This window comes from Mycteria americana, unplaced genomic scaffold, assembly GCF_035582795.1.
Source record: "Mycteria americana isolate JAX WOST 10 ecotype Jacksonville Zoo and Gardens unplaced genomic scaffold, USCA_MyAme_1.0 Scaffold_155, whole genome shotgun sequence".
Lineage (NCBI taxonomy): Eukaryota > Metazoa > Chordata > Aves > Ciconiiformes > Ciconiidae > Mycteria > Mycteria americana.
In genome coordinates, this window is record NW_027445495.1 from 28,015 (window position 1) to 50,202 (window position 22,188).

General features: G+C 65.8%; 2 protein-coding genes across 2 annotated transcripts in view; both read right to left on the bottom strand.

Annotated features, from left to right (window-relative positions):
* The window catches only part of LOC142403262 (phosphoribosylformylglycinamidine synthase-like), a 38,511-nt gene extending 27,676 nt beyond the window's left edge, over positions 1 to 10,835 (bottom strand). Inside the window, 11 exon segments of the mRNA XM_075489470.1 lie at positions 1,123 to 1,251; positions 1,356 to 1,480; positions 2,939 to 3,079; positions 4,153 to 4,258; positions 5,347 to 5,422; positions 5,424 to 5,534; positions 6,950 to 7,003; positions 7,005 to 7,056; positions 8,509 to 8,647; positions 9,599 to 9,779; positions 10,664 to 10,835. Of these exon segments, the coding sequence (XP_075345585.1) occupies positions 1,123 to 1,251; positions 1,356 to 1,480; positions 2,939 to 3,079; positions 4,153 to 4,258; positions 5,347 to 5,422; positions 5,424 to 5,534; positions 6,950 to 7,003; positions 7,005 to 7,056; positions 8,509 to 8,647; positions 9,599 to 9,779 (1,114 nt within the window). The 5' untranslated portion in view covers positions 10,664 to 10,835.
* Positions 10,836 to 13,830: 2,995 nt separating this feature from the next.
* LOC142403263 (polyunsaturated fatty acid lipoxygenase ALOX15B-like) overlaps positions 13,831 to 22,188 on the bottom strand; it is a 35,894-nt gene continuing 27,536 nt past the window's right edge. The window contains exons 9-14 of the mRNA XM_075489471.1: positions 17,042 to 17,128; positions 16,682 to 16,856; positions 16,054 to 16,170; positions 15,209 to 15,309; positions 14,685 to 14,855; positions 13,831 to 14,010 (exon numbers count right to left, since the gene is read on the bottom strand). Coding sequence (XP_075345586.1) covers positions 13,831 to 14,010; positions 14,685 to 14,855; positions 15,209 to 15,309; positions 16,054 to 16,170; positions 16,682 to 16,856; positions 17,042 to 17,128 — 831 coding nt within the window. The remainder of the gene's footprint in view (positions 14,011 to 14,684; positions 14,856 to 15,208; positions 15,310 to 16,053; positions 16,171 to 16,681; positions 16,857 to 17,041; positions 17,129 to 22,188) is intronic.

Below are 22,188 nucleotides of genomic sequence, written 5' to 3' on the forward strand. Positions count from 1 at the left end.
CACGGGTGGGGGGGCCCTGGGTTTGGGGGGAACTGGGGGGCTTTTGGGGGTTCACTGAGGTTTGGGGGGGTCCTGGGGAGTTTGGGGGGGGGGGTATGGAGGGGTCTAAGGGGACCCCAGGGTTGGAGCTTGGGGGGGTCCCATGGGTGGGGGGACCCTGGGTTTGGGGGGAACTGGGGGGCTTTTGGGGGTTCACTGAGGTTTGGGGGGGTCCTGGGGAGTTTGGGGGGGGTATGGAGGGGTCTAAGGGGACCCCAGGGTTGGAGCTTGGGGGGGGTCCCACGGGTGGGGGGGCCCTGGGTTTGGGGGGAACTGGGGGGCTTTTGGGGGTTCGCTGAGGTTTGGGGGGGTCCTGGGGAGTTTTGGGGGGGGTATGGAGGGGTCTAAGGGATTGGGGGGGTTGAGGGGGGGATCCCGGGGTTGGGGGGTCCAAGGGGGGTGTTTGGGGGGGGTCCCTGGGGTATTGTTGGTCCTGGGGGGGTCTCAGAGCTATTGGGGGGCCTTGGGGGGGGCCTCGGGTCCCAGGGGTATTGGGGGGTCTGGGAAGACTCGAGGGGGTCCCGGGGGGCTGGGGAATTGGGGGGGGTGTCAGGGGGTCGCAGGGGTTTGGGGGTCCGAGGGGGATGGTTTGGGGGGGTCCCTGAGGGATTGGGGTTCCTGGAGGGGTTTGGGGGGTCCTAGGGGTATTGGGGGGTCCCAGAGGGAGTTGGGGGGGTCCCAGGGCATTTGGGAGTTCTGGGGGGTGTAGGGGGGGGGGTCCCAGAGGTTTTGGGGTGTCCCAGGAGGTTCCAGGGAGCCCCAGGGATATTGGGGGTCCTGGGGGGTTGTAGGGGGGTCCCAGGGGTATTGGGAGGTCGGGGAGGGTCTGGGGGGGTCCCAGAGGTATTGGGGGTCGTAACAGGGGGTTCACGGGGTCTCAGGGGTTTGGGGGGTCCCAGGGGGATGGTTTGGGGGGGTCCCTGGGGTATTGGGAGGTCCCAGGAGGTTTTAGGGGGTCCCTGGGGTATTAGGGGGGTCCCCAGGGGGGTTGGGGGAGTCCTGGGTGTTTTGGGGAAGTCCCGAGGGGTTTGGGGGCCCCCCAAGGGGTTTGGGGGGGGGGGGGGGGGGTCCCGAGGGTCTCACCAGGGATGAGCAGGTTGCCGAAGCTGTAGCCGGCGGTGCCGGCGATGACGTGGGCGCCGCGGCCGGTGCACTGCACATCCCGGATCCGGCCCCCCGTCCCCGTCGTCGCCCCGCTGAAGGGGGCCACAGCTGGGGGGGGGGGGGGGGGGGGGGGGGCGGGGCCAGATCAGGACACGCCCACTCCTCAAACCACGCCCCCCCCCTCCCCCCATCTGCCCCCCAACCCCGCTGACCGGTGGGGAAGTTGTGGGTCTCGGCGGTGAAGATGACGTGCCGGATGGTCGTCCTCTTCTCAAAGGGGCTCGGCTTGGCCGGGTCCCGCGGCCACAGCGCTGTCACCGGCACGCCCCGGATGGCACTGAGGGGACGGGGGACACGTCACCCGCCGCCGGCACCCATCGGGGGGGCCACACAGCAAGGCACAGGCACCCATGGGTGATGGGAGCCTCCCAACCTCCGTGCCATAATCACCCATGGGTGATGGGACCCCTGAACCTTGAAGCCATCATCACCCATGGCTGATGGGGCCCCCCAACCTCCATGCCATCATCACCCATGGGTGATAGGATCTCCCAGCCTCCATGCCATGGCGCCCATGGGTGATGGGAACTTCCCAACCTTCATGCCATCATCACCCATGGGTGATAGGATCTCGCAACCTCCATGCCATGGCGCCCATGGGTGATGGGAACCTCCCAACCTCCATGCCATCATCACCCATGGGTGATAGGATCTCCCAACCACCATGCCATGGCACCCATGGGTGATGGGAACCTCCCAACCTCCATGCCATGGCACCCATGGGTGATGGGAACCTCCCAACCTTCATGCCATCATCACCCATGGGTGACAGGATCTCCCAGCCTCCATGCCATGGCGCCCATGGGTGATGGGAGCCTCCCAACCTCCGTGCCATAATCACCCATGGGTGATGGGACCCCGAACCTTGAAGCCATCATCACCCATGGCTGATGGGACCCCGAACCTTGAAGCCATCATCACCCATGGGTGATGGGAGCCTCCCAACCTCCATGCCATGGCGCCCATGGGTGATGGGAGCCTCCCAACCTCCATGCCATCATCACCCATGGGTGATAGGATCTCCCAACCTCCATGCCATGGCGCCCATGGGTGATGGGAACCTCCCAACCTCCATGCCATCATCACCCATGGGTGATAGGATCTCCCAACCACCATACCATGGCACCCATGGGTGATGGGAGCCTCCCAACCTCCATGCCATCATCACCCATGGGTGATAGGATCTCCCAACCACCATGCCATGGCGCCCATGGGTGATGGGAACCTCCCAACCTCCATGCCATCATCACCCATGGGTGATAGGATCTCCCAACCACCATACCATGGCACCCATGGGTGATGGGAGCCTCCCAACCTCCATGCCATCATCACCCATGGGTGATAGGATCTCCCAACCACCATGCCATGGCGCCCATGGGTGATGGGAGCCTCCCAACCTCCATGCCATCATCACCCATGGGTGATAGGATCTCCCAACCACCATACCATGGCACCCATGGGTGATGGAACTGCCCAATCTCCATGCTGTGGGCACCCATGGGTGATTGAATGGCCCAACGTCCATGTCATAATCACCCATGGCTCATGGGACCCCAAAACCTCCATGCCATGGGCTCCGACGGATGATGGGACCCTCCAACCTTGATGCCATGGTCACCCATGGCTGATGGACACCCCCCCCTCCCATTCCAACCTCCATGCCATGGTCACCCATGGGTGACAGCCAACCCGGGGACCCCTGGCCTTGATGCCATGGGGCACCCATGGGTCCCACCTGCTGTTGTCGGAGAACTTGATGACATTGTTGGGGTTGCTGGAGCTCTGGGTTCCCATGATGCTCTGGAAGAGCGACTGCGGCTTCTCCTGCCCATCCACCACCAGCCGCCCCTTGAAGAACCAGTGGCGGCTGTGCTCGCTGGGGACACGGGGACACGGTCATGGGGGGCAGCGTCACCGGGGGGGCACGGTCATGGGGGGTGGTGTCAATGGGGGACACGGGGACATGGACACAACAGGGTGGTGTCAATGGGGGACATGGGGACATGGACATGGGAGGTGGCATCAATGGGGGACATGGGGACATGGACATGGGGGGGTGTCAATGGGGGACATGAGGACATGGTCTGGGGGTGGTGTCAATGGGGGACAGGGGGACATGGTCTGGGGGTGGGGGTGGCGTCAATGGGGGACACAGGGACACAGATATAGGGGGGTGGCATCAATGGAGGACATGGGGACGTTGTCATGGGGGTGGTGTCAACGCGGGACATGGGGACATGGTCATGGGGGTGGCATTAATAGAGGACATGGGGACGTTGTCATGGGGGTGGTGTCAATGGGGGACATGGGGACATGGTCATAGAGTAGTGTCAATGGGGGACATGGGGACATGGACATGGGGGGTGGTGTCATTGAGGGACACGGGGACGTGGTCATGGGGGTGGCATCAATGGGGGACACGAGAACACGGTCATGGGGGTGGCATTAATGGAGGACATGGGGACGTGGCCATGGGGGTGGCATTAATAGAGGACATGGGGACATTGTCATGGGGGTGGTGTCAATGGGGGACATGAGGACATGGCCATGGGGTGCTGTCAGTGGGGGACATGGCCACGGGGTGGTGTCAACAAGGGACATGGACGTGGGGTGGCATCAACGGGGGACAGGGGGACATGGTCATAGAGTAGTGTCAATGGGGGACATGGGGACGTGGACATGGGGGGTGGTGTCATTGAGGGACACGGGGACATGGTCATGGGGGTGGCATCAATGGGGGACGTGGGGACACGGACACGGGGTGGCATTAATGGAGGACATGGGGACGTGGCCACGGGGGGGGTCGGGGGCAATTGGGGGGCTGGGGGGGGGGGAGTTCAGGGGGGATTGGGGGGGCTCCAGGGGATGGGGGAGGGCTCGGGGGGGTCAGGGGGAGGGGCTCCAGGGGGGTGGGGGAGGGTTGCGGGGGAATGGGGGGGCTGGGGGCACCTGTTGGACTGGGCCAGGTCGAAGCACTCCACCGAGGTGGGGTTGCGGCCGGCGGCGCGGAAGAGGCGGGTGTAGTACTGCACGTCCCAGGGGTCGAAGGCCAGGCCTGGGGGACACCGCTGTCCCCAAGGGTCCCCAGGGACGCCCCCGCCGCCCCTCCCCCACCCCCCCCTCCCCCCATGTCCCCCCCCAAGTCTCTCGACCCACGCCCAGCCAGTGGCCAGCGTCCTCCAGGGCCTCGAGGACACCCCGCGTCCCCATGGCCTCCGTGTCATCGTGTCACCTCGTCCCCGTGTCCTCCGTGCCCTCCATGTTCTCATGTCCCCATGTCCCCAAGCAGCCCCACGTCCCCATGTCCCCATGTCCCCGAGTACCCCCACATCCCCCCCATGTGCCCATGTCCCCCCTATGGCCCATGTCCCCCCATGTCCCCATGTCCCCAAGTACCCCCACATCCCCCCCCATGTGCCCATGTCCCCCCTATGGCCCATGTCCCCCCATGTCCCCATATCCTCATGTCCCCAAGTAGCCCCACATCCCCACGTCCCCCGCCCCCCCCACCATGTCCCCTTGTCCCCAAGTATCCCCTTGTCCCCCATGTCCCCCAAGTTCTCATGTCCCACGTCCTCCATGTCTTCATGTCCCATGTCCCCACATCCCCATGTCCCACGTCCTCCATGTCTTCATGTCCCATGTCCCCACATCCCCATGTCCCACGTCCTCCATGTCTTCATGTCCCATGTCCCCACATCCCCATGTCCCACGTCCTCCATGTCTTCATGTCCCACGTCCCCACATCCCCATGTCCCACGTCCTCCATGTCTTCATGTCCCACGTCCCCCACATCCCCATGTCCCACGTCCTCCATGTCTTCATGTCCCACGTCCCCACATCCCCATGTCCCACGTCCTCCCATGTCTTCATGTCCCATGTCCCCACATCCCCATGTCCCACGTCCTCCATGTCTTCATGTCCCATGTCCCCACATCCCCATGTCCCACGTCCTCCATGTCTTCATGTCCCACGTCCCCACATCCCCATGTCCCACGTCCCCAAGCACCCCCACGTCCCCCCCATGTCCCCATCCACATCTCCCATGTCCCCCACATCCCCTTGTCCCCAAGAACCTCCACATCCCCCCCCACCCCGTCCCATGTCCCCCCCCCCCGCCGTGTCCCCTGCCCGTCCCCCTACCCAGCTCGCGGTCCGCCTGCTCCAGGGCCTGGGGGCCACCCCGCAGGACATCGATGGTGGTGACAGGGACGGGGGCACACGGGGACCTCGAAGGTGGTCAGCGGCTCCGGGTAGAGCTGCTCCGTCATGGGGTCCCGCAGCGCCCGCCCCAGCCGCCCCGCCGCCCCCGCCGGCGGCTGCCCCTCGAACTGGGGGGGGGGGGACAGGGACACCCCCACGTCACCCCACGTCACCCCCCCCCCCTGTCCTGGCGGGGACCCCGCGGGGGCACCTCCAGACAGGGGGACACTGGGACCCCAGGGACCAGCGGGGGACGGGGGGACCCTCAGGAGAGGGGGACACCGGGAGCCCGGGGGACAAGGGCACCCCAGGAACGGACAGGGATGGGGGACAGCTGGGGACACCCGGGACCCCCAGGACAGAGGGACACCGGGACTCCTGGGGACAGGGGGACACTGGGACCCCAGGGACAGCCTGGGACTGGGGGACCCCCAGGGACACCGGGAGCCCAAGGACAGGAGACCCCCGGGGGACACGGGGACCCGCAGGGACATAGGGACCACAGGACCCTGGGGACAGGGGACACTGGGACCCCAAGGACAGACGGGGATGGGGGGGACCCCTGGGGACACGGGGACACCCAGGGACAATGGGACCCCCCGGGACAGCCAGGGAGGGGGGGACACCCAGGGACAGCGGGGAACCCCAGGACAGCAGAGGATGGAGGGGACCCCCGGGACACCGGGACCCCTGGGACAGGGGGACCCCCAGAAGAGCTGATGTCCCCCAATGCCCCCCGTGCCCCCGTGTCCCAGTGCGCCTGATGTCCCCATGTCCCCGATGTCCCCTGATGCCCCCCATGTCCCTGATGTCCCTGATGTCCCCCATGTCCCAATGTCCCCGATGTCCCTGATGCCCCCCATGTCCCTGATGTCCCTGATGTCCCCCATGTCCCCGATGCCCCCCCAATGTCCCTGATGTCCCCCATGTCCCCAATGTTCCGATGTCCCCGATGCCCCCCATGTCCCTGATGTCCCTGATGTCCCCCATGTCCCCGATGTCCCCGATGCCCCCCATGTCCCTGATGCCCCATGTCCCCCATGTCCCCAATGTCCCCGATGCCCCCCCATGTCCCTGATGACCCCAATGTCCCAATGTCCCCAATGTCCCTGATGCCCCCCATGTCCCCAATGTCCCCAATGTCCCAATGCCCCCCATGTCCCTGATGCCCCCCACGCCCCCAGTGTCCCTGATGGCCCCCATGTCCCCCAATGTCCCCAATGTCCCCCATGTCCCTGATGCCCCCCACATCCCCAATGTCCCTGATGCCCCCCATGTCCCTGATGCCCCCCACGTCCCCAGTGTCCCTGATGGCCCCCATGTCCCCAATGTCCCCAATGTCCCCCATGTCCCTGATGCCCCCCACATCCCCCAATGTCCCTGATGCCCCCCATGTCCCTGATGCCCCCCACGTCCCCAATGTCCCTGATGGCCCCCATGTCCCCAATGTCCCCAATGTCCCCGATGCCCCCATGTCCCCTGATGCCCCCCATGTCCCCAATGTCCCGATGTCCCCCCTGTCCCCGATGTCCCCTGTCCCCACCTGGAGCAGGAGGCGGCGGGAGCGCTCCAGGCGCTGGACGCGGCCCAGCCCGGCCCGCCCGGCAGAGGGAGACGGCGTTGGTGGAGGCGGCCGTGGAGACGCCCAACCTGCCAGCACCCACAGCACCCATGGGACCCACGGCACCCATGGGACCCACAGCACCCATGGACCCCCGCCAGCACCCACAGCACCCATGGGACCCACAGCACCCATGGGACCCCCGCCAGCACCCACAGCACCCATGGGACCCACAGCACCCATGGGACCCCCGCCAGCACCCACAGCACCCATGGGACCCACAGCACCCATGGGACCCCCGCCACCACCCACGGCACCCATGGGACCCACAGCACCCATGGACTCCCACCAGCACCCACGGCAACCCATGGGACCCACAGCACCCATGGGACCCCTGCCAGCACCCACAGCACCCATGGGACCCACGGCACCCATGGGACCCCTGCCAGCACCCACAGCACCCATGGGACCCACAGCACCCATGGGACCCACAGCACCCCATGGGACTCCCGCCAGCACCCACAGCACCCATGGGACCCACAGCACCCATGGGACCCCCGCCAGCACCCACAGCACCCATGGGACCCACGGCACCCCATGGGACTCCCACCAGCACCCATGGCACCCATGGGACCCACAGCACCCATGGGACCCACAGCACCCATGGGACTCCCACCAGCACCCATGGCACCCATGGACCCACAGCACCCATGGGACCCCCGCCAGCACCCACAGCACCCATGGGACCCACAGCACCCATGGGACCCCCGCCACCCACCCACAGCACCCATGGACTCCCACCAGCACCCACAGCACCCATGGGACCCACAGCACCCATGGGACCCCCCGCCACCACCCACAGCACCCATGGGACCCACGGCACCCATGGGACTCCCACCAGCACCCACGGCACCCATGGGACCCACAGCACCCATGGGACTCCCACCACCACCCACGGCACCCATGGGACCCACAGCACCCATGGGACCCCCGCCAGCACCCACAGCACCCATGGGAACCACGGCATCCATGGGACCCAAAGCACCCATGGGACCCCCGCCAGCACCCATGGGACCCACAGCACCCATGGGACCCCCGCCAGCACCCACAGCACCCATGGACCCACAGCACCATGGGACCCCCACCAGCACCCACAGCACCCATGGGACCCACGGCACCCATGGGACCCCCGCCAGCACCCACAGCACCCATGGGACCCACGGCACCCATGGGACCCCTGCCAGCACCCACAGCACCCCATGGCACGCACAGGACCCCCTGGGCACCCGTGGGATCCCCCAGTGGGGCACCCCCAGCACCCATGGGACCCCCGCCAGCACCCCCAGCACCCATGGGAACCCCCCCACCAGACACCCACAGCACCCACGGGGCATCCCCAGCACCCGTGGGACCCCCAGCACCCATGGGACCCCTCACACCAGGCACCCACAGCACCTGTGGGACCCCCAGCCCCCCCCCAGCACCCATGGGACCCCCACCAGCACCCCCAGCACCCATGGGACCCCCCCCCCCCCCCGTACCTGGGCCCGATCTCCAGCAGCAGGTGGGGGCCGCGGGGGCGCAGGAAGCTTTCGGGGGCCACCTCCTCCCCCCCCCCCAGGGGGGACCCCAGGAGCCAGCGCAGGATCCGGCCCTCCTCCGCATCGGGGGGGGTCTCCCCTGCGCACCCCAAAACGCTGGCACCCCCCGTCCACCCCCACCCCAACCCCCCCCCCGACACCCCCTGCCCCCGACACCCCCCAAGGACCCCCGACACCCCCCACTGCCCCCCCACCCCTCTGAGACCCCCCCCCCCAAAGCCCCTGACTCTGCCCGGGACCCCCCCGTCTCCCACATCCCCCCATGTCCCCCCAAGTCCCCTATGTCACCCCATGTCACCCCCACGTCCCCCCACATCCCCCTGTCCCACCACACCCCCCCCACATCCTCCCGTGTCCCCCCCGGCCCCCCATATCCCCCCTGCCCCCCACGTCCCCCCAAGTTCCCCCATCCCCCCATATACCCCCGTGTCCCCCCGAGTCCCCCCACGTCCCCATGTCCCCATGTCCCCCCGTCCCCCCAAGTCCTCCAATGTCCCCATGTCCCCCATGTCCCCAAATCCCCTCAAGTCCCCCATGTCCTCCCTCACCCCCCGTGTCCCCCCCATCCCCCCAAGTCCTCCAATGTCCCCATGTCCCCCATGTCCCCCCACGTCCCCCCAAGTTCCCCCATCCCCCCATATACCCCCGACGTCCCCCTGTGTCCCCCCACGTCCCCATGTCCCCATGTCCCCCCGTCCCCCCAAGTCCTCCAATGTCCCCATGTCCCCCATGTCCCCCCACGTCCCCCCAAGTTCCCCCATCCCCCCATATACCCCCGTGTCCCCCCGTGTCCCCACATGTCCCCACGTCCCCATGTCCCCCCGTCCCCCCAAGTCCTCCAGTGTCCCCAAACCCCCTCAAGTCCCCCATGTCCCCCCCCACCCCGTGTCCCTCCCTGTCCCCCCCCATCCCCCCAAGTGCTCCAATGTCCCCATGGCCCCCCACAATCCCCCATGTCCCCCATGTCCCTCATGTCCCCAAATCCCCTCAAGTCCCCCCTGTCCCCCCCGTCCCCCCCGTCCCCCCGTACCGTCCCAGGCCAGGTAGTAGCAGAGCTCGCAGGTGACAGCGGTGACCCCCGGCTCCACGGCCCGGGCCACCCGCAGGGGGGACCCCAGCCCCAGCCCCGGGGGGGCCCCCCCAGCCCCCCCCGTGGGCCCCCCCACCTGCTCGGGGGGGCCCGGCCGCACGTAGAACCGCAGCACCTGCATCTGGGGGGGGGGGGGGGGGGGGGGGGGGAGTTAGAGGGGACCCCCAAAGCTGGGGACCCCCCCAGCACCCCTAAACCTGGGGACCCCCCTCCAGGCACCCCTAAACCTGGGGACCCCTGCCTCCCCCCCCCCAAATCGGGGACCCCCAACCCCCTGGGACCCCCAAAGCACGGGGAACCCGGGGACCCCCAAACTCGGGGCCCCCCCCAGAGACCCCCAACCCCCAGGGACACCCCAGGGACCCCCAAACCCTGGGGAACCCCCAACCCTCAGGGACCCCCAAACCCTTGGGACCCCCCAAACTCGCCAGGACCCCCAAACCCGGGGACACCTCAGGGACCCCCAAAACCTGGGGACCCCCCCAAAACCCCAGGGACCCCCTAAACTTCAGGGACCCCCGGGGACCCCCAAACCCCGGGGACCCCCCAAACCCTGGGGACCCCTAAACTCCCCAGGACCCCCAAAACCCCAGGGACCCCCCAAACCTCAGGGACCCCCGGGGACCCCCAAACCCCCAGGGACCCCCCCAAACCTTGGGGACCCTCCCAGGGACCCCCAAACCTCCCCGGGACCCCCCAAACCCCCCGGGGACGCCCCAAACCCTCCCCCATAGCAACCTCGGGGACCCCCCAGAACGTCACCGCGGGGCCCCCACCCCCCCCACGTCACTAATGGGACCCCCCCTCTGCTGACGTCACTAAGGGGGTCCCCCCTCCCTACATCACAAAGCGGCCCCGCAGCCACGTGCACCGCACGCGGGACCACCCCCCCCACCCCCCCCAGGACTCCGCGATACCGCGCGCGACCCCATCCCCCCCCCCCAGTGTCCCCCCACGCCACGTCACGCCACGTCACGCGTGACATCCCCCCCCCCCCCCCCGTACCGCGCGCCGCTCCGCAGCCTCTGCCCCCGCCGCCGCCGCGGGGCCGCCACCAGACGGGGGGGGCGGGGCGGGGGGAGGGGGCGGGGTCAGCGGGGTCACCGCCCCCCTGCCGCGCGCGGGAACGGCCGGGTGACGTCCGGGCACCCCCTCCCCCCCCCCATATCCACCGGGGGACCCCATCCCCCACCCCAGGGTGGCATCCAACCAGGTGACCCCGTCACTGCCCCTCCCCCACCCCCGCCCCCACCCCCCGGGGGCGGCGGGGGACCCGGCGGGGGGGGAGGGGACACCGGGGGGGGGAGGGGTCCCCGGGGGGGGAGGGGACACCGGGGAGAGGGGGGCACCCGGGGGGGCGGGAGGGGCCCTGCCCCCCAACCCGGTTGCCTCCTCGGTGGGGGAGGGGGCGGTGTTACCCAGAAGCCTTTGCGGCGCCCCTCCCCCTCGTTACACCCCCCCACCCCCCACCCCTCCCCCCCCTTCTTCCAAGGCCAGCCCCGACCCCGTGACCCCGGGGCGGGGGGCACCGGGCCAGGGGGGCGGTGTGGAAGGTCACGGGTGACATCACGGGTGACATCGCCGGTGACATCAGGTGGCCTTGGAGCGGGACGGTGGCCCCGGCGGACGCAGGCGGCCGGATGACCCCGCCCCCCCGGACCCGCCCACGCCCGGTGGGCGGGGCGGTGGGCGGAGATATGCAAATAAGAGGCGGGGAGGCGCGGCGCGACAGGCGCATGCGCACAACGGCTCCACCAACAGCTGGCCCGGCCGGGTGCTCCCCGGAGGGGAGGGGGGAAGGAGCGGCGCGCTGCGCATGCGCACAGCGCCCGGAGGAGCGGCGGGGTGCGCTCTGCGCATGCGCACCGTCCCTGGGACATGGTGTGGCAGTGGCCGTGGTGTCCCTCGTCCCCTTAGGTCATGGTGTCCCCATGGCCATGGTGTCCCTCGTCCCCTCAGCTTTGGTGTCCCTCGTCGCCATGGCCATGATGTCCCATGTCCCCATGGCCATGGTGTCCACATGTGTCATGGTGTCCCCATGGCCATGGTGTCCCTTGTCCCCTCAGCTTTGGTGTCCCCATGGCCATGGTGTCCCTCGTCGCCATGGCCATGATGTCCCATGTCCCCATGGCCATGGTGTCCACATGTGTCATGGTGTCCCCATGGCCATGGTGTCCCTTGTCCCCTCAGCTTTGGTGACCCCACAGCCATGGTGTCCCACATCCCCACAGCCAGGGCGTCCCCATGGCCATGATGTCCCGTGTCCCCATGGCCGCAGTGTCCACATGTGTCATGGTATCCCTCATCCCCACGCCGGGATGTCCCCATGGGTCATGGTGTCCCTTGTCCCTGCAGCTTTGGTGTCCCCATGAGTTATGGTGTCCCAAGTCCCCATGGCCAGGGTGTCCCTATGGACATGGTGTGCCTCGTCCCCATGGGTCTTGGTGTCCCCATGGCCATGGTGTCCCTCATCCCTATGGCTGGGGTGTCCCCATTGTCATGGTGTCCCATGTCTCCATGGCCATGGTGTCCCTCATCCCCATGAGCCATGGTGTCCCCATGTGTCATGGTGTCTCATGTCCCCATGACCGGGGTGTCCCTATGACCATGGTGTCCCTCATCCCCATGGCCAAGGGTGTCCCCATTGTCATGGTGTCCCACATCCCCATGGGTCATCGTGTCCCCACGGCCATGGTATCCTCATGTGTCATGGTGTCCCATGTACCCATGGCCAGGGTGTCCCCAGGGCTGGGGTGTCCCCATGGCCATGGTGTCCCTCATCCCTATGGCTGGGGTGTCCCCATTGTCATGGTGTCCCATGTCTCCATGGCCATGGTGTCCCTCGTCCCCATGAGCCATGGTGTCTTCACGGCCATGGTGTCCCACGTCCCCATGGCCAGGGTGTCCCCATGTGTCATGGTGTCCCATGTCCCCATGACCGGGGTGTCCCTATGGCCATGGTGTCCCTCATCCCCATGGCCAAGGGTGTCCCCGTTGTCATGGTGTCCCATGTACCCATGGCCAGGGTGTCCCCAGGGCTGGGGTGTCCCCATGGCCATGGTGTCCCACATCCCCGTGGGTCATTGTGTCCCCGTGGCCATGGTGTCCCCATGGCTGAGGTGTCCCTTGTCCCCAAACTCAGTCCCAAGCCATGCAGGGGTGGGGGAGGAGCCACATTTATTTCCCCGTGTGTCCCCCCCCCCTGCTGTGGTGCAGGGACAGGGGACACAGGGGACACAGGGGACACAGGGGACATTGGGGTCGGAGGCTGTTGGGGAAACTGAGGCAGGGCTGGGGCAGACGGGGACGATGACGGGGTGGGGGGAGGGGGGAGGGGGACGGGGATGGAGCAGGGAGCAGACCTGGAGGTTGGGGACACCTCGGGGAGCTTGGGGATGGTCCAAGGAGGTTGGGGACATCTGGGGGGGGGGGGACGACGACACCGGGGGGAGTTGGGGACATGTTGGGAGGGAGGGTGGGATGGGGCGGTTGGGGACACCATGGGGCAGTTGGGGATGGTCCAAGGAGGTTGGGGACATTCTGGGGGGTCGGGGAAGGTCCAAGGAGGTTGGGGACATCTGGGGGGGGGACGACGACACCGGGGGGAGTTGGGGACATGTTGGGAGGGAGGGTGGGATGGGGCGGTTGGGGACACCATGGGGCAGTTGGGGATGGTCCAAGGAGGTTGGGGACATTCTGGGGGGTCGGGGAAGGTCCAAGGAGGTTGGGGACATCTGGGGGGGGCGGGGGGGGATAGGGATGGTCCAAGGAGGTCGGGGACACCTGGGGAAGGGGACACCATGGGGGGTTGGGGACATGTTGGGGGGGTTGGGATGGGGCGGTTGGGGACACCATGGGATGGTCGGGGAAGGTCCAAGGAGGTTGGGGACATCTCGGGGGGGGGGGGAGGGGATAGGGATGGTCCAAGGAGGTCGGGGACACCTGGGGAAGGGGACACCATGGGGGGTTGGGGACATGTTGGGGGGGTTGGGATGGGGCGGTTGGGGACACCATGGGACGGTTGGGGATCCAAGGAGGTTGGGGACATTCTGGGGGGGTCGGGGATGGTCCAGGGAAGTTGGGGACCCCCAGGGGAGTTGGGGACATCCCGGGGGGGGGGGGTTGGGGACATCCCGGGGGGGGGTTGGGGACATTGCGGGGGAGGGGGGGTGTCAGATGGCGACGCTCTCCTGGACGCAGGCGGGGTCGAGGTAGGGGTAGGGCAGCGCCAGGCCGGCGTTGCGCTGCCGGATGCGGTGGGAGATGGCGGCCAAGCGGCGCCGGAAGGAGCCCAGGAGCCGCCGTGGGGCTGCCCCACTGAAGGGCTCCTGGGGGCGGGAGCCCAGCGGCCGCTGGGGGTCAAGGGGGTGTCATGGGGGGCCCAGATGCCTGGGTGCCCTTGGGGACATGTGGGGACCCCACCTGGACATCTGGGTCCCCTTGGGTGCCCACCCAGATCCCTGGTCCTCTTGAGGACATGTGGGGACCCCACCCAGGTCCCTGGGTCCTCTTGGGGACCCCACCCAGACACCTGGGTCTTCTTGGGGACATGTGGGGGACCCCACCCAGGTCCCTGGGTCCTCTTGGGGACCCCACCCAGATCCCTGGTCCCCTTGGGGACATGTGGGGGACCCCACCTGGACACCTGGGTCCCCTTGGGTGCCCACCCAGATCCCTGGTCCCCTTGGGGACATGTGGGGACCCCACCCAGGTCCCTGGGTCCTCTTGGGGACCCCACCCGGACACCTGGGTCCCCTTGGGGACATGTGGGGGACCCCACCCAGGTCCCTGGGTCCTCTTGGGGACCCCACCCAGACACCTGGGTCCCCTTGGGGACATGTGGGGGACCCCACCCAGGTCCCTGGGTCCTCTTGGGGACCCCACCCGGACACCTGGGTCCCCTTGGGTGCCCACCCAGACACCTGGGTCCTCTTGGGGACATGTGGGGGACCCCACCTGGATCCCTGGGTCCCCGGGGGGGTAGGAGGGGGTGGGTGCCCACCCGGACGCCTGGGTGTCCCCTCACCGGTTCTCCGCCCTCGTAGCTGACGACGCTGAGCAGGGCCAGGAGGGCGCCGGTGGCATCGGGGGACGGGAGGGTCCCCAGCAGCAGCTCGGCGGTGGCCTCCTCCTTCCTCCGCGGTGGTGGCCGCCGCAGCGTCCCCGGCGTGTTGGGCATCCAGGCGGCGTAGTCGTACTGGGGTGGGGTGGGGGGGGTCAGCAGAGGACCCAGGCGGCCGGGCCCCCCAACCTCCCCCAGGGTCACCTGGGTCCTACTGGGGCCACCCGGGTGCTTGTCACATCCCCAAGTCCCCTGTGGCCACCAAGGTGGCTCCGTGGCCACCTCTGAGCCCTACATGGGTGCTTGGGTCTCTCCACCCCCCACGTGTCCCCACGTGTCCCCAGGTGCCACCAAGGTGGCTCCATGGCCACCTCCAAGACCTACATGAGCACTTGCGTCCTTCCACCCTCCAAGTTTCCCCGTGTCCCCCTGTGTCCCCCTGTGTCCCCCCATGTGTCCCCATGTCCCCATGTCCCCCCAGGTGCCACCTGGCCGCTGTTGACGGCGGCGTGCCGGGCGGAGCAGCAGAAGATGATCATGGTGACGAACTTCACCAGCTCGGGGCGGCTGCAGAGCTTCGAGGGGAAGCCTGGGGCAGGGGACACATCATGAGGTCAGCGATGACCTCACCCACCGCGGGCAGCCCCCACCACCTCACCTCACCCCACGCGTGGCCCCCCACCAACCCGCCACCTGGCACGGGCATGGCATGACCGTGGCCATCGTGCTCAGCTCGTGGCACGACCATGGACTTGACCATGCCCATCCCATGCCTTGATCATGGCGTGGGCGTGGCCATGGCATGACCATGACCGCGACCATGGTCATGCCCATCGTGTGTCTTGACCGTGGCATGACCATGACCGCGACTGCGTCCGTGACCGTAGCCATGCCATGCCGTGGCCATGGCCGTGACCGTGCCCGTGCCATGTTACAAGTCTGGTCATGACCATGGCATGGCCGTGACTGTGACCATGACGCTGATCGTGACTGCGGTGTGAGACCTTGGTCGTAACGCTGGTTGTGGTCACGGCCACGACTGTGGCATGACCATGGCCAACACCATAGCCATGACCACGGCTGTCACCATCACTGCAGTGTGACCATGGCCACAATGTGACCATAACCATGACCATGACTACGATGTGACCATGACCACGTCCATCACCATGACAGTCACCGTCATCGTGACCATTACAGTGGTGTGACCACGACGATGGTCGTGATGGTCACCATCACCGTACACAATCATCGCCGTGATGTGACCGTGACCATGGACATGACCATCACCGTGGCCATGACCATCACCATGACCGTCACCGGGGACGCCTACCCGTCTTCTCGTTGCCCAGGACAGCGTAGGTGAAGATCTCGCCCACCCAGTCCTGGAGCTCGTGGTCCTCGGCCACGTCACTGTCCTCAGGGTAGTAGAGAGCCACGATCCCCTCCACTAAGCTGGGCCACCACAGGGACACGGGTGTGACATGGGGACAGGGCCATGCCCACTGTCCCGGCGTCACCCCCCAGCAGCTCCCATCCCTGCACGTCCCTGTCCCCATGTCCCCAACCCTGTTGCTTCCATCCTCATCATCCCCATGTCCCCATCCTTGTTGCCCCCATCACTGATGTCTCCATCCCCACGTCCCCATCTCCCCATCCCCATGTCCCGTTCCTATTGTCCCCATCTTCTTCATTCTCTTCTCCATGTCCCCGTCACCCTTGTCCCCATCTCCCTTGTCCCATCTCCCTTGTCCCCATGTCCCTTGGCCCCATCCCCATGGCCCCATCTCCCTTGTCCCCATGCCTCATCCCCATGGCCCCATCCCTGTTGTCCCCATCCCCATGTCCCCACCTCCATTTCCCACCCCCGTGTCCCCATCCCAGCCCCATGGCCCTGTTGTCCCCACACCCATGGCCCCACCCCATGTCTCCGCCCCACATCCCATCCCCACGCCCCCCACCCCACCTCTCGATGGCCCCCCAGATCTCCAGGGCGTCATCGCGGTAGTAGTAGTTGGGGATGTCGGTGACCCCGCGGTCCTCCAGGTCATCGGGGACACACAGCTCCCTGTAGGTCAGCGCCGCCGTCCCCCGGGCCACCAGCTCCAGTGTCCCCTCCCGCCCCACGGCCATGGCCTGGGGACACCCCCACCCCTCAGTGTCCTCCATCCTCCCCCCAACCCCGCACCCCAATTCCCCCCATCTCTGGGGGACCCGGGCGTCCAGGTGCCACCACGGGGACCCAGGCGTCCAGGTGCCACCAAGGGGGACCCAGGTGTCCGGGTGCCACCAGGGGGGGGACACCCAGGCATCCGGCTGACCTGGTCGATGATCCCCCCGGGGCTGAGCAGCATCTCCCGGGCCAAAATGTTGATGTGGAAGGTGAAGCGGCAGTGGGGCAGCAGGAGCTGGGGACACATGGGGACATGGGGACATGGGACATGGGGGCATTGGACATGTGGGTGATGGGGACATGGGACATGGAACATTGGGGACATGGGGACATTGGACATGTGGGTGATGGGGACATGGGAACATGGGGACATGGGACATGGGGGCATTGGACATGTGGGTGATGGGGACATGGGACATGGAACATTGGGGACATGGGGACATTGGACATGTGGGTGATGGGGACATGGGAACATGGGGACATGGGACATGGGGGCATTGGACATGTGGGTGATGGGGACATGGGAACATGGGGACATGGGACATGGGGGCATTGGACATGTGGGTGATGGGGACATGGGACATGGAACATTGGGGACATGGGGGCATTGGACATGTGGGTGATGGGGACATGGGAACATGGGGACAGGGGACATGGGGGCATTGGACATGTGGGTGATGGGGACATGGGAACATGGGGACAGGGGACATGGGGGCATTGGACATGTGGGTGATGGGGACATGGGACATGGAACATTGGGGACATGGAACATTGGGGACATGGGGACATTGGACATGTGGGTGATGGGGACATGGGAACATGGGACATTGGGGACATGGGGACATTGGACATGTGGGTGATGGGGACATGGGAACATGGGACATTGGGGACATGGAACATTGGGGACATTGGGACATGAGGTATGAGACATGGGGATATGGGGACATCGGACATAGGGATATAGGGACATTGGACATGACATGGGACATGGGACATCGGGACATTGGGACATTGGACATGGGACAGGTGGGCGACAGGGACATGGGACATTGGGACACTGGATAGGTGGGCGACAGGGACATGGGACATTGGGGACATGGGGGCATTGGACAGGGGACATGGGTGATGGGGACATGGGAACATTGGACATGTGGGTGATGGGGACATGGGATGTGGGGACATGGGGCATGGGGACATTGGGACATTGGGACATGAGGTATGAGACATGGGGATATGGGGACATTGGACATGGGGATATGGGGACATTGGACATGACATTGGACATGGGACATTGGGACATTGGACATGGGACAGGTGGGCGACGGGGACATGGGACGTGGAGACATGGGGATATGGGGACATTGGACATGACATGGGACATGGGACATCGGGACACTGGACATGGGATAGGTGGGCCACAGGGACACGGGACACTGGACATGTGGGCAATGGGGACATGGGACATTTGGGACATGGGGGCATTGGACAGGGGACATGTGGGTGATGGGGACATGGGACACGGGGACGTTGGGACATGAGATATGAGACATGGGGATATGGGGACATGGGACATTGGGACACTGGACGTGTGGGCGATGGGGACGTGGGACATGGAACAGGGGACATGGAGGGACATGGAGTATGGGACATGGGGCATGAGGACATGGGGGCACTGGACATGTGAGTGATGGGGACATGGGACATGGGGACATGGGACATAGGGACATTGGGACATGGGGACCTGGGGGACATGGGACACCAGGGGGACATTGGCCATGGGGGACATGGGACATGGGACGTGGGGACATGGGACATGTGGGTGATGGGGACATGGGACACGGAGGACATGGGGACATTGGCCATGGGGGACATGGGACATGGGACGTGGGGACATGGGACATGTGGGTGATGGGGACATGGGACATGGAGGACATGGGGACATGGGGGACATGGGGGACATGGGGACAATGGACGTGTGGGTGATGGGGACATGGGACATAGGGACATTGGGACATGGGGACCTGGGGGACATGGGACACCAGGGGGACATTGGCCATGGGGGACATGGGACATGGGACGTGGGGACATGGGACATGTGGGTGATGGGGACATGGGACACGGAGGACATGGGGACATTGGCCATGGGGGACATGGGACATGGGACGTGGGGACATGGGACATGTGGGTGATGGGGACATGGGACATGGAGGACATGGGGACATGGGGGACATGGGGGACATGGGGACAATGGACGTGTGGGTGATGGGGACATGGGACATAGGGACATTGGGACATGGGGACCTGGGGGACATGGGACACCAGGGGGACATTGGCCATGGGGGACATGGGACATGGGATGTGGGGACATGGGACATGTGGGTGATGGGGACATGGGACATGGAGGACATGGGGACATGGGGGACCTGGGGGACACAGGACACCAGGGGGACATTGGCCATGGGGGACATGGGACATGGGACATGGGACACCAGGGGGACATTGGCCATGGGGTACATGGGACATGGGACGTGGGGACATGGGACATGTGGGTGATGGGGACATGGGACATGGAGGACATGGGGACATGGGGGACCTGGGGGACACAGGACACCAGGGGGACATTGGCCATGGGGGCCATGGGACATGGGACTTGGGGACACAGCAACAGGGGTTCATGGGGGACATGGGGACATTGGACAGGTGGGCGATGGGAACAAGGGACAGGGGGACCCAGCCCCGGGGACCTTCAGGCACCGGGTGCCCAGGGAGACGTCGGGGGGGCACGGCCAGAGCCTGAGCTGGGGGCAGGGCGGGGGGGCAGGGTTTGGGGGTGCAGGATTTGGGGGTACCCGGGGGGGGGGGGCAGGCGGTGGGTGGCCAGGGCGAAGGTTTGGGGGTGCAGGTTTGGGGGTGCAGGATTGGGGGGTGCAGGATTTGGGGTGCAGGATTGGGGTGCAGTTTGGGGGTGCAGTTTGAGGGTGAAGGACTTGGGGTGCAGGTTTGAGGTGCAGGATTGGGGGTGCAGGATTGGGGGTGCAGTTTGAGGGTGCAGGATTTGGGGGTGCAATAGGGGGGTGCAGGATTTGGGGTGCAACATGGGGGTGCAGGATTTGGGGGTGCAGGGGTTTGGGGTGCAGGATTTGGGGTGCAATATGGGGGTGCAGGATTTAGGGGTGCAGGATTTGGGGTGCAACATGGGGGTGCAGGATTTGGTGTGCAGGATTTGGGGTGCAATATGGGGGTGCAGGGTTTTGGGGTGCAGGATTTAGGGGTGCAAGATTTGGGAGGCAACATGGGGGTGCAGGATTTGGGGGTGCAGGGTTTTGGGGTGCAGGATTTAGGGGTGCAGGATCTGGGGTGCAGGATTTGGGGTGCAATATGGGGGTGCAGGATTTAGGGGAGCAGGGTTTTGGGGTTCAGGCTTTGGGGTGCAATATGGGGGTGCAGGATTTAGGGGTGCAGGGTCTGGGGTGCAGGATTTGGGGTGCAATATGGGGGTGCAGGATTTGGGGTGCAGGATTGGGGGTGCAGGATTTGGGGTGCAGGATTTAAGGTGCAATATGGGGGTGCAGGATTTGGGGGTGCAGGTTTGGGGGGTGCAGGATTTAGGGGTGCAGGATCTGGGGTGCAGGATTTGGGGTGCAATATGGGGGTGCAGGATTTAGGGGTGCAGCGGTTTGGGGTGCAATATGGGGGTGCAGGATTTAGGGGTGCAGGATTTGGGGTGCAGTTTGGGGGTACCTGGTAGAGGGGGTGGCAGGCGGGCAGGCGGTGGGTGGCCAGGGCGAAGGTTTGGGGGTGCAGGTTTGGGGGGTGCAGGATTCAGGGTGCAATATGGGGGCGCAGGATTTGGGGAGCAGGGTTTTGGGGTGCAGGATTTAGGGGTGCAGGATTTGGGGTGCAACATGGGGGTGCAGGATTTTGGGGTGCAGGATTTAGGGGCGCAAGACTTGGGGTGCAGGAATTGGGGTGCAACATGGTGCAGGATTTAGGGGTGCAGGATCTGGGGTGCAGGAATTAGGGTGCAACATGGGGGTGCAGGATTTAGGGGTGCAGGGGTTTGGGGTGCAGGATTTAGGGGTGCAGGATTTAGGGTTGCAGGATTTGGGGTGCAGGATTTGGGGTGCAATATGGGGGTGCAGGGTTTTGGGGTGCAGGATTTAGAGGTGCAAGATTTGGGGTGCAGGATTTGGGGTGCAATATGGGGGTGCAGGATTTGGGGTGCAGGATTTGGGGGTGCAGGGGTTTGGAGTGCAGGATCTGGGGTGCAGGATTTGGGGTGCAATATGGGGGTGCAGGATTTAGGGGTGCAGGGTCTGGGGTGCAGGATTTGGGGTGCAATATGGGGGTGCAGGGGTTTGGGGTGCAGGATTTAGGGGTGCAGGTTCTGGGATACAGGATTTGGGGTGCAGGATTTGGGGTGCAATACGGGGGTGCAGGATTTGGGGTGCAGGATTTGGGGTGCGATATGGGGGTGCAGGATTTAGGGGTGCAGGATTTGGGGTGCAGGGTTCGGGGTGCGGTTTGGGGGTACCTGGTAGAGGGGGTGGCAGGCGGGCAGGCGGTGGGTGGCCAGGGCGAAGGTTTGGGGGTGCAGGTTTGGGGGGTGCAGGATTCAGGGTGCAATATGGGGGCGCAGGATTTGGGGAGCAGGGTTTTGGGGTGCAGGATTTAGGGGTGCAGGATTTGGGGTGCAACATGGGGGTGCAGGATTTTGGGGTGCAGGATTTAGGGGCGCAAGACTTGGGGTGCAGGAATTGGGGTGCAACATGGTGCAGGATTTAGGGGTGCAGGATCTGGGGTGCAGGAATTAGGGTGCAACATGGGGGTGCAGGATTTAGGGGTGCAGGGGTTTGGGGTGCAGGATTTAGGGGTGCAGGATTTAGGGTTGCAGGATTTGGGGTGCAGGATTTGGGGTGCAATATGGGGGTGCAGGGTTTTGGGGTGCAGGATTTAGAGGTGCAAGATTTGGGGTGCAGGATTTGGGGTGCAATATGGGGGTGCAGGATTTGGGGTGCAGGATTTGGGGGTGCAGGGGTTTGGAGTGCAGGATCTGGGGTGCAGGATTTGGGGTGCAATATGGGGGTGCAGGATTTAGGGGTGCAGGGTCTGGGGTGCAGGATTTGGGGTGCAATATGGGGGTGCAGGGGTTTGGGGTGCAGGATTTAGGGGTGCAGGTTCTGGGATACAGGATTTGGGGTGCAGGATTTGGGGTGCAATACGGGGGTGCAGGATTTGGGGTGCAGGATTTGGGGTGCGATATGGGGGTGCAGGATTTAGGGGTGCAGGATTTGG